At 43.1% G+C, this 12,401-nt stretch overlaps 1 protein-coding gene and 1 long non-coding RNA gene across 3 annotated transcripts; one reads left to right on the top strand and one right to left on the bottom strand.

The window, feature by feature from the left end:
- The first annotated feature begins 29 nt into the window (after positions 1-29).
- LOC122485159 lies at positions 30-1,911 on the top strand. Its single transcript, XR_006297800.1, has 2 exons — positions 30-346; positions 1,712-1,911. It is a non-coding gene; the product is annotated as an uncharacterized LOC122485159 (long non-coding RNA).
- Positions 1,912-2,970: 1,059 nt separating this feature from the next.
- On the bottom strand, positions 2,971-12,132 carry SDF2 (stromal cell derived factor 2). 2 transcript variants are annotated; one of them, XM_043583577.1, is made up of 4 exons: positions 11,982-12,096; positions 11,551-11,711; positions 8,709-8,905; positions 2,971-3,907 (listed from the first exon to the last, which is right to left on the bottom strand). In XM_043583577.1, the coding sequence occupies exons 2-4, from the start codon at positions 11,657-11,659 to the stop codon at positions 3,620-3,622; spliced, it is 594 nt and encodes a 197-aa protein (XP_043439512.1). In that variant the 5' UTR covers positions 11,660-11,711; positions 11,982-12,096; the 3' UTR covers positions 2,971-3,619. The 2 variants fall into 2 exon arrangements, with proteins under 2 accessions (XP_043439512.1, XP_043439510.1); XM_043583575.1 differs by lacking the exon at positions 11,551-11,711 and having other exon boundaries at positions 11,982-12,132.
- Between the last annotated feature and the right edge of the window lie 269 nt (positions 12,133-12,401).

Raw genomic sequence — 12,401 nt, 5'->3', positions numbered from 1 at the left:
GCGTGCACCCCGCCCCCCACAGCCCGCCAGCCAGCCCGCTGTCTCCCTGCCCCACTTCTCCCCGCGACAGCGATCCGGCAGGGCCGACCGGCTGCCTGCGCGAAGTACGGGCGTGGCTCCGGAGGAGGGAGGGCGGACCTCGCGCCGACTGACACAGAGGCCCCGCCCGTGGACCCACCCTTCCGCGCCCGGAAATGAGGGCTTGCAGGAGACCGGAGTCTGAGCCCGTACCCTGGCTGGCAACAGACTTCGCGGTCTCATTTCGGCCCGGGAGTTCCACTTTCAAAGGACTTTCCGGAGCCATAGAGTCGGCTTGGCCACTGAAGGCCCGGGCTGAGGGCGCTGCGTAAGCTATACCCCTGGGTCCTACGAAGTAGCTGTCATATCTTACTCAAGAACCTTATCTTAAAATCCTTAAGGAGGAAACCAAGAACTAAAAGACATCAGTTACAGGGTGCCTGGGTGGCTCAGTTGGTTAAGCATCCAGCTTCAGCTCAGGTCATGATCTCACCCTCGATGGGTTCGAGCCCTACGCTGGGAGCTGGGATGACAGCTGGGAGCCTGGAGCCTGCTTCCTATTCTATGTCTCCCTCTCTCTCTGCCCCTCCCCCACTCACACTCTCTCAAAAGTGAATATTAAATTTTTTTTTTAATAACAGACATCAGTTAAAATTCCCACCTCATTCTATCCAACAAGGAATGAGTTTTTCATTCATTTTATTATTTGAATACTGTTCTAGTCACTTACTACATATTGACCTGTGTGAGCTTCATTGGACAAGTTTTCAGTGTCCTCTCTGTACAGCACGATCTGGGCACTGGGCTGGGGGAATATGACAGAAATAGAGAATATTGTTCTTGCCCCTGAGGAACAAATACTTTATCTGGGAAGCAAACATAATTGCAAGAAATAATTCAGGACCAACTTTATTTTGCCTGTTTCCTTCTCTGTGAAATGAGGAAATTGGACAACATTCCCTTCCAACTCTAATACAGTGATGCTAATACAATAAATACAAACTAAAGAAATTCTAGGGGCGCCGGGGTGGCGCAGTCGGTTAAGCGTCCGACTTCAGCCAGGTCACGATCTCGCGGTCCGGTCCGTGAGTTCGAGCCCCGCGTCAGGCTCTGGGCTGATGGCTCAGAGCCTGGAGGCTTTCCGATTCTGTGTCTCCCTCTCTCTCTGCCCCTCCCCCGTTCATGCTCTGTCTCTTGCTGTCCCAAAAATAAATAAACGTTGAAAAAAATTAAAAAAAAAAAAAAGAAATTCTGAGGACTTCAAAATAAGTACTTCATATCCCTTTGCTCTCTCATCCTAATCTCCATAAATACCCTTCAAGATTTTACTTGGACACTTTTCCACTATTTCAGATAAAGCACCATTTCCAACTTTCACATAGAATCGCCCATAGTTTTTACCCCTCCAACTGGTTTCTTACTCCTCTCGCCTGTCACATCTCTGCAAAGACTCCATTTGTTTCAGATCCATACTTCTCTCTCAAGCTCTACCGCTCCGCCATCTTCCTTGTAATCTGCTTCCCAGCAGGGTAGATACTGTTAACGCTAAGGGAAGGCCCAATGACTCAGTGAAAACACTGTTCAAGCCATGTAGGGGTACCTTGCAACAAACCTCCCTACTCTCATTCATCTTGTCCAATCTATTCCCTTTATTCAGCTGATTCCTGGCATTTCCTTTCTTTTTTCTTCCCAGACTGTCACCATGGAGAGATCTCAAATGATCAATGCAACTGAAGTGGGAAAATGGGGGAGAAGATGGAGATAGAGCCCAACTAGTTCATGGTCTCAACTTACTGAAACAAGTCCTTGTAAAAAACACCAAGCTTTTTAATGTCATGGGCACATACCAGGTATCCCCAAATGTTTAATGTTGAGTCCCCAAAGCAAAGGAGGGGAAAAAAAATCGGTATTTCTTTCTTTTTAAAACATGGGACTCAAGGGGCGCCTGGGTGGCTCAGTCGGTTAAGCGGCCGACTTCGGCTCAGGTCATGATCTCACGGTCCATGAGTTCGAGCCACATGTCGGGCTCTGTGCTGATGGCTCAGAGCCTAGAGCCTGTTTCAGATTCTGTGTCTCCCTCTCTCTGACCCTCCCCTGTTCATGCTCTGTCTCTGTCTCAAAAATAAAAATAAATAAATGTTAAAAAACAAACAAACATGGGACTCAAACTCACCACCACGAGATCAAGTCACATCCTCCCTCCATGTACTGAGCCAGCCAGTTACCCCCCAAAAAATGTTTCTAAAAATAAAAAGACCTGCTAGTCACTGAAATTCCAGCAGATGGCAGACACTTCTGTTCACAACCATGCTTGAAAGACCTAGGAGCAAACTTTCTAGAATTGACCCAGAAACAAAAAGGAAGAAATGAGGTAAGCAGAGAACGAAAGTTTTCTACCCCCCGTTCAGAGAAAGATATCCCTACATTTGTCCAAAACAAAGCAGTTATCATCCAAGAGCGAAACACAAGTGTAATGCAGTAAAAAAAATAAAAATAAAAAAAATAAAAAAAAAAAAAGAGAGACACAGCTGGATTCCTATCCTTAAATTATTAGCTTTAAGAATTCACACAGTTGGGGCGCCTGGGTGGCTCAGTCGGTTAAGGGTCCAACTCTTGATTTCGGCTCAGGTCATGATCTCACGGTTCCTGAGTTCAAGCCCTGCATCAGGCTCTGCGCTGACAGCACAGAGCCTGCTTGTTATTCCCCCCCCCCCCCACTCTCTGCCCCTACCCTGCTTGCACTGTCTCTCTCAAAATAAACTTAAAAAAAAAATTCACACAGTTACTAAACCTTTATGTTCTGCATTGGTAAAACTGTTAAGATCTACCCTACAATACCTCTGTGAAAATTAAATGAGGTAAGAACTATAGTACGGTATCTAGTTTTAGCAGTGAATAAATATTGGTTCCTTCTTACTACCCTTAACCCTTTCTCTCAACTGCAGTAACAAATTCAGAGTAAAACATTTTATTGGCTATTTATTAAGCTGTATTCCTTGAGGGTCTCTAGCCATAATTAGTCAAAAATCTAGTAAAACTGAGGTGCTCGGAAAGTGGAAACAGAGAAAAAGTTTGGATGCAAATAAGGCTCTTAAAAGGGCCCACACCAAAGGTTTCCAGCATCTCAAGAGTAGTAGCGGTGACTCTCGTAAGACTCAAGGATCAATCAGATTATGAAATAGCACACCTAATAAATGACAACATGATGACTAATAATGAAATTCTTTATCATTCTGGAGAAAAGTAGGAGAAAAGTCACACATCAATAATCCATGATGCCAAGCTTCTGAGGAGTAAAAATTTCCCAACTAAGAGAGGTATCTCCCTCAGTTTCTGTTTTATCGATACGAACAAAAAGTATGTGCTCCTTCACCAGCAAGTCCTGTACTCAAAAAGAACTGACCCAAAGTCTGGGAGAACAACCAATTCAAGTGTGAAGGGCTGAAGCTTCCAGCCACAGCCACTGTATTCTGTCATGCATCTTCATCTCAGTGGTGACAAGGCCACTGCCCGGGGAACCTGTGGCAGGGATCCCAAGGTGGAGCAGCAGCAGCAAATGTCATGAACACTGTGCGGTGGCACTGGCTCACAGCTTCCGGACTCATAGCTCTGCGTGATGAGCTTCTGTCTTTAACAACTCAGTGGGCTTCATGAAGATGCCTTCCATGGTTTTCCAGTAGTTGTTCTGGCTAGGCTGAGCCATGCCATGTACCTCTTTTTGCCCACTAATGGGTCGACCGTATTGTTCTCCGGTGACAGACAGCAGAACTTCAGTGGAAGAATGCTTGAACCGCACCTCACCATCCCTCACCCAGTAGGGCCCATTACAGAGCACTGTCCAGTCATCCAGATAATCGCCTTCACCCTCCTCACCAAAAGCGCTCACTTCCTGAAAGACACAAAGGGTTGCAATATTAGCATGACTGACACATAGGCTCGGAAAGGAGACAGAGAGGGAATGGGAAGAAAACTAAGGCTACCCAAGGTGAAAAATAAGAGGCTTTCCAGGGTTATTTAAAAATAAAAAGACGTGGGGCGCCTGGGTGGCTCAGTCAGCTGAGCGTCCGACTTCGGCTCAGGTCATGATCTCGCGGTGTGTGAGTTCGAGCCCCACGTCGGGCTCTGTGCTGACAGCTCAGAGCCTGGAGCCTGCTTCGGATTCTGTGTCTCCCTCTCTCTCTGCCCCTCCCCTGCTCATGCTCTGTCTCTCTCTGTCTCAAAAATAAATAAAAACATTAAAATAAATAAATAAATAAAAAGACACAAAGGACATGAAATCAGTTGCCCTAGGATTATGTTCCAAACACTTACAAGAAATCCAATGCTTGCCTTACGTTTTCTATTACAGTCTTACTCTTGTTCTTTGGCTTAAAGTATTCCTGCCCCATTCCCTTAACTACATTTTAAGTGACCTGGTAAGCAACACAAGTTACAAAGGGGGATGGGCTCTGGAGACTGGCAGACCTTGAACCCCAGCTCCATTCCTTCCTGTGTAACTCCTCTGAGCCTTCATTTTCTCATCTAAAAAATGATGACAATATCACATTATAGAATGATTGTAAGAACTAAATGAAATAATAGAATAAGCGATAGCAGTCTCTCTTCTACTTCTCTCCTAATCCCATTCCCCTTAAAGCCAAATATTCAGAATTTCTACTGCAATAGAAAAGTTACAGGGGCATCTGGGCAGCTCAGTTGGTTAAGCATGTCCTTTTTTTTAATTGTTTAAAAAAAATGTTAATGTTTATTTATGTCTGAGAGCAAGAGAGAGCACAAGCAGGGGAGGAGCAGGGACACAGAGACGAAGACACAGACTCCAAACCAGGGTCCAGGCTCTGAGCTGTCAGCATAGAGCCTAATGCAGGGCTTGAACTCACGAACTGCAAGATCATGACCTGAACCGAAGTCAGACGCTCAAGTGACTGAGCCACCCAGGTGCCCCTAACTTTTTAATGTTTAGTCATTTTTTGAGAAAGAGAGAAAGAGAAAGCGTGAGTGTGGGAGAGGGAGAGAAAGAGGGAGACAAAGAATCTGAAGCAGGCTACAGGCTCTGAGCTGTCAGCACAGAACCCGATGCGGGGCTTGAACTCACGAACCACAAGATCATGACCTGCATCAGGCTATGTGCTGACAGCTAGCTCAGGGCCTGGAGCCTGCTTTGGATTCTTTGCCTCTTTCTCTCTCTGTCCCTCCCCCTTTTGCGCTCTCTCTCTCAAAATAGTATTTCTTTAAAAATAAATAAAAATAAAAGATTAAATAAACAAATAAAACAGTCATTTGGAAACAGAGTCTGTAAGACTAAAGGCAAAAGGAACTATACATAATTAACAATTCTACTATACTTGCATATGGAACTGAACAAGTAATAACTAACAGTGGTGGGAGCCAGATTATCTGTTAGTGTGGAAATTTACAAATAAGTAAAGAGAAGAGGCTAGAATGACTTAAGTGGTAATGGATTATATATAGTTGGAGATGTCAGTAGGAACTCATGTTTAACATAATACAGATACAGGTCCTTACACATATAAACATTTAGTAATACATGGATACCTATACACGTTTCTTTGCTCTGTCAGGTGAGAAGGCCTAAAAGATCCAACACACCCCAGTAGCAACAAACTCATGTAAGAGCTAAGATCATGGTTTCTAATATCATCCTCCGATAAAAGGAAACAGACTTCTTGGGAGGAATAGCTGATTCTGAGGACTGGGGCAAGAAATATACAAGATGAAAAAACTAAAAAGAAATATACAAGATGAGCCTAGAATATCTGAGTGCCAGAAAGAAAGGACAGTTTAAAACACACACACACACACACACACATATACAAAAATGGGAGTATGTCAAATGGGCGGAGGAGACAAATGAAAGAGCTCCCAATGGCAAAAGTTGGAACAATTTGAGCAAAAAATAAAGGCAGTGTTAGGGGACCATAACTCAATGTATAAAATATTCATGAGCCCATACTGATATAAATAAATAATTGAATAAATAAGTAAAAAGAGACAAATCTCCCATGCAGAAGAATTCCAAATAAATTTTGTAGCTACTCTATTCTATGGGAAAGGGAGTATAACTCCCATTCCTTAAGTGTGGGTTGTGCATAGTGACCTCCTTCCAAAAACACAATATGAAAAGGAGGAAGAATAGCTTTACTAGAGAAACCTGACAAACACTATTTATTTCAGCAAGGTAATCAATTACCAACATAATCATGCAGCTCCGTATGTACCCTTGACTCTGTTATGAAAATGCCACTTTACTCCTGTGGCCTTCCTCCCAAAAACCTTTGTAAATCTGATCTATTGTGACAAAAAGATCAGACAGAGCTCACTAGAGGAGCACCCTATAATACACTTGACCAGCATCCCTCAAAACTACCAAGGTCATCAAAAACAAGAATTTGAGAAAGTATCGCACCTAAGAGTAGCATGAGACAGCACAACTACATGTCATGTGGTAGCCTGAATGGGGTCCTGGAACAGAAAAAGTACAGTAGGTAAAATCTAAGGAAATCAAAATAAACCTTGGACTCTGGTTGATAACAAGGGGCACCTGAGTGGCTCAGCGAATTGGGCATCCCACCCGTGATTTCAGCTCAGGTCATGATCTCGCGTTTCACGGGTTCGGCCCCCCCTAGCTGGGCTCTGTGCTGAGGGTGTGGAGCCTACTTGGGATTCTCTTCCTGCCCCTCCTCCCTGCTGGCACTAGCACTCTTTCTCTAAATAAATGAATTAAAAAAAAAATCAGTGTATCAATACTACTTTATAGACTGCATGAAATTTACCTAATGTAAGATGCTAGTATGGAAAACCATGCGCAGAGTGGGGGTAGGACGGAAGCAGTCATTAAGGGGTCCATATCTCCTAAAAGCTCAAGGCTTGAAAAAGTAGCATGATACTAGGGCAGCTGGTTGGCTCACTAAGTAGAGCATGCAACTCTTGATCTTGGGGGTCATGAATTCAAGCCTCAGACTGGGCACAGAGATTACTTAAAAAATAAAAATAAGAAAGTGGCACAATACCTAATTCATTTTCCTAATATGGTTAGTTGGCATCACTTAAAATAATAATTTTTATTCAAAGTTTGGAAAACATTGTTTTGTTGTGTTTTTTTTTTAATTTTTATATTTTTTTTTAACATTTATTCATTTTTGAAACAGAGACACAGAGTGAGCTAGGGAGGGTCAGAGAGAGAGGGAGACAGAGAATCCAGAAGCAGGCTCCAGCACAGAGCCTGACGTGGGGCTCAAACTCACAAGCTGTGAGATCATGACCTGAGCTGAAGCCAGACACTTAACCAACTGAGCCACCCAGGCTCCCCTTTTGTTTGTTTTTTTTAAGTATAGTGGAAACACAATGTTACATCAGTTTCAGATGTATACTCAACAAGTCTAAATATATCGTTATGCTCACCCGAAGTGTGTAACTACATGTCACCATATAATGCTATTACAATACCACTGACTATATTCCCTATCCTGTAGCTTTCATCCATGTCAAAGGGACTTATTCATTCTGTGACTGGAAGCTTGCTATCTCCCACACTCCTTCACCCATGCTGCCCATCTCCCCACTCCCTTCCTCTCCAACAACCATCAGTTTGTTCTCCACATTTATAGGTCTGCCTCTGCTTTTTGTTTTCTTAGATCCCATATATAAGTGAAATTGTATGCTATTTGTCTTTCTCTGACTTCTTTCATTTAGCATAATACCCTCTAGGTCCATCCATGTTGTCACAGATGGCAAGATCTCATCCTTTTGTATGGCTGAGTCTATTGTGTATATACGTCTATGCCAAATCTTTCTTACCCACTCATCTACAGATGTACACTTGGGATGCTTCCATATCTGGACTATTGCAAATAATGCTGCAATAAATATAGTGGTACATTTATCTTTTCAAATTATTGTTTTCCTTTTTTTTAGATAAATAGTAGTGGAAATAGTGGATCATACAATATTTCTATTTTTAACTTTTTGAGGAAACTCCATACTATTTTCCACAGTGGCTGCACCAGTTGGCATTCCTACCAACGGTGCACAAGGGTTCCCTTTTCTCTGCTTCCTTGCCAACGCTTGTTCTTATTTGATCGTAGCCATTCTGACAAAGGATATCTCGTTGTGATTTTGATTCACATTTCCTTGATGATGAGTGATGTTCAGCATCTTTTCATGTGTCAACACTGGGCTTCTTTATTGCAGGATTTATCAAGGTGACTTATGATATGCTAACATATACCTATTCTTTCCTCATTTCTTGATTTCATCTAGATGCACAATCTCTACTTTGTTGTTTTTTTTTTTTTTTTAATTTTTTTTCCAACGTTTATTTATTTTTGGGACAGAGAGAGACAGAGCATGAACGGGGGAGGGGCAGAGAGAGAGGGAGACACAGAATCGGAAACAGGCTCCAGGCTCTGGGCCATCAGCCCAGAGCCCGACACGGGGCTCGAACTCACAGACCGCGAGATCGTGACCTGGCTGAAGTCGGACGCTCAACCGACTGCGCCACCCAGGCGCCCCTACAATCTCTACTTTGACCAGAAACAATGTCCTTCAACACTTTTGAGACAAAGCCAATTCTCCAGATCTGTACAAAAATAACAGCTACACCTAAAAAAGAAAGAGCTAAGAACCCAGATATCAGACCACTCAATGGAGTAACACACACGATGTCACCACACCTGGTTCCCAGAAAGAGGTGAGGTGAAGTGGTGACTATGGAGATTTCGGCCAGTGTTGACATGTGTCAGCCGGATGGGTTGGCCACATCTGATGGGGGTTCCCCTCTCACACACTGTAGCGGTCTTCCCCCGTATCCTCCAGTAACTATTGCTGTCATCCACAGAGGTTACACCTGTCACTGACTGCTGCCCACTACCTGCAGTCAAAAAAAAAAAAAAAAAAAAAAAGGAAGGAAAAGGGTGAGCTCAACCAATCACTCTCTTTCCTAAGGCCAATAATGCACCCTGTGCATAAAATAGGTTTGGAGGAGTAGAGAGGAAACCCTGAGCTTGATAATATTTTTTTGTCTACAGCATTAAAAAATATGTGAAAAATACTAAACATGTTTACATAGTATTGTCTGATAAATTATAATTAACAGTGTACTGTGTCAGAAAAGTCTAAGCATTTGCATCAAAGGGCACTAAATAAATGCACTTACGTTCATTTTTTTGAAGCACGAGTATTGTTTACCTATATATGATATCCTGGATAGCACCTAGGATTTGTCAGGTGTCTAATCATACAATTGAAACATATTTACGATTATTCAACGGTTTACTACTGTCACATCGCGTTACAATGTATTACTTTTGTCACATTTCACAATTAAAAGGAGATTAGCCTTTGTTGTCAACTTTAACCCAAGTGGTTGCAGCTCCTTAATTCCTGTAAGTGATCTATGTTATAAAAGTATTCTTGAGTCCTCTGAATTTGGTTGATGCTGCCTCAAGAGGTACAATACATAGCTCCAAGGTTATAAAGAAAAAGTAAAACATACAATAAAAGTTGCCAGGTAGCTAACTTGTACTGAGCACTTTCTTAACATCAAATACCAATCCAAACCTTTTGCCTGAATATTCTTATTTCATACATGCATATATTCTCTTAGGTAGGTCTTATCATTACGATCATCCCCATTTTACACTGCATTGTCGGAAAGGTACATCCAAGGTCACACAGCACCAAGAGACAGTGCCGGGGTTGAACCTACATGGCCCAACCCTAGAACTCACACTCTTAACCACTCTCTACCACATGGCCTCCCATGAAGCTTCATTTCCTGTCAAGTTTCTGTAAAGTTATATCAGAGACCACTTTCTCTTATAAACTCCAGGAATATTCTCTCCCCTAGGCTTTCATCTATTACTCAGTTCTTTAAGGTACTCAAGACACTTTCCTAGTTACTCTCACCTTTCCTCCTAGCTTTGCCTTCAGTACCCTAGCGATACTCGCCTTTTACCACTTAACACATTATGCCTTATACCACAGTTATCTGGGTAAATGTAGCCAAACTACCAGTTTCTCGCTATTGCCTCTTCCATTCACAATGGACTTTGTTACATCTAGAAAGTGAGAAAGAAAGAAAGAAAGAAAGAAAGAAAGAAAGAAAGAAAGAAAGAAAGAAAGAAAGAAAGAAAGAAAGAAAGAAAATCAAGTCTCCCTCCTGACTTCTGGTTATTGCCTTACAGCCTTACAGCTCTCTTTGTCCTGGATCACTGCCAGGCTTCACTAAATCATGGTCTGCACTTGGTGTCTTCCACTTTTTCATATTCCATTCAACTCTCCACTTCCTCTCCTATCCTTCAGAGATCAGATGGGATTGAGTGTGTTCAGAGTAGTATGGCCAGTAGAGTTTTCTCCCACCCTTAAATCTTGGATTACCCAGAGTCTACCTTTGTCCTTTTTTTTTTTTTAATTTTTGTAATGTTTATTTATTTTTGAGAGAAAGAGAGTGTGAGCAGGGGAGGGGCAGAGTGAGAAGGAGCCACAGAATTCGAGCTGTCAGCACAGAGCCTGATTCGGGGCTCAAACCCACGAACCGAGAGATCATGACGTGAGCTGAAGTCGGACGCTTAACCAGCTGAGCCACCCAGGTGCCCCTATCCTTATCTATTCTTAAATACTTGTTGGAGATCAGGACAAAAGCATTGATACATGCTTCAACAGGTTCTTCAAAGGATTCAAATTGACACCAGATTGAGAAGAACCACGGTTCATCCTAAGCAATCTCACTTTCCCGATATTTTCAACTCCCTGCCCTGTGGTACAATGATGTTGTACTTAACTCTCTACCTCAGGCTCAGCACAGATCTTTCTTTTGAGATCCAGACTGAATCTGGTTCTAAAATCTGGCTGCCCATTAGAAGCACCTGAAAAACTTTCAAATCTACACATTACTATTGTCAGGCCTCTCTCCAACATTCTGATTTAGTAGATCCAAACTAGGAAACTACATCAAATTAAAAAGTAACAAGCTGGCACATAGTAGGTGTTCACTGAATGGCTGCTAGGATTATAAAACACCCCAACAGTGACAACTCAATTCCTTTCCTAGTTTAACTGGTCAGATGAGTTTTGAGAATCATGAGCCACGGACCAGCCCCCATCTTCTCTTAGCTAATATCATCAGTCATCCAGGACAGAAATCTAGCAATCATCTTAGATGCTTCTCACATCTCACTAGCTGAACTATTTTTGGTCAGTTTTTATTTTCCTGTAACTTGCTAACTGGCTCACTATATCTCCTGTATCTAGAACAATATTAGGGACATAATAAAATTTTATTGAATGAGCCCACCAACTAAGCATTTTAATGTCCTACGTTAAAAAGCCCTCTAAATGATTTCCTCCCCAATTCCAATGAGTGCTTTAAATTCTCTACAAGGGTAAATTTGAGTAAAAAGAGGACAAAGGAAAAGGATTGAAGAGCGAGTATAAAATACAAAATAGCTAGCACAGAGGAAATATAGTTAAAAAGTGAGGTCTTGGAGTTCAAGACTTCAGAGATACAGCACTTACTGTAATTTTCTATATGTCTGTCTCTCCCGCACTGAGTAGTGCCAGCCTGGAGTAGCTGAAAGCAGGCTTTGAAACTGGACAGATTTGGTTCGAACCCTGTCTCTGTCATTCACTAGCTGCAAGGCTCTGAGCATGTGATTTATTTGAGTTTGTTTCCTCATCTGTAAAATGAGGATAACAATCGTCTCTACCTCGTAAGAATGTCATAAATCAAAAAAAGCATCCGTGCAATGTGCCCGGTACGTAACTCACCAGACAGAAGCTAGTATAATTATTACGCCCAATTCTCCGATTCTCCGCCTCTAAACTTCAGGAACCTACCCCAGGATCCCCTAACCTTCCCAGACCACACCCCTCAGATATACTCTTGGCCCCGCCCCCTCCGGAGCCTACCAGGCCCTCCCAGCCCACCCGAACCCGGGTGGCAGTACCTGACCCATATCGCACGTCGTGTGAGTGCAGTCGCACGTTGTGGCGCGTATTGAGTAGCTTGACTACAGAGCCGCATGTAACGACAGCCAGATTGGACGCTCCCACAGCACTCCACAAACCGCCCAACAACAGTAGCGGCACCACGGCCATCCTAGCTACAGCGCAGAAACCCTAATCTTCGAAGAAAAATTAGGCCCCTCCCCGGAAGCGGAAGCTGCAGGCGGAACCACAGAGAGGAGGAAACGGAGACGCCCTAGTCTAGTCTTTATGGTTCCTTTGGCTAGAGCGGCCTGAGGAAGAAGCCAGGCCTGACGTTTTCGATCCCCAAGCTCTGTTCCCAAGTCTCTGCGACACTTTCTTCCTGAGCCACTTCTGCCAATTTTCGCGCCCTCCCAAACGCCTCGAGAGCCGGGTGAGAG

This window comes from Prionailurus bengalensis, chromosome E1 (genome assembly GCF_016509475.1).
Source record: "Prionailurus bengalensis isolate Pbe53 chromosome E1, Fcat_Pben_1.1_paternal_pri, whole genome shotgun sequence".
In the NCBI taxonomy this organism is placed as follows: domain Eukaryota; kingdom Metazoa; phylum Chordata; class Mammalia; order Carnivora; family Felidae; genus Prionailurus; species Prionailurus bengalensis.
This window is presented reverse-complemented; position numbering and strand designations above follow the sequence as displayed.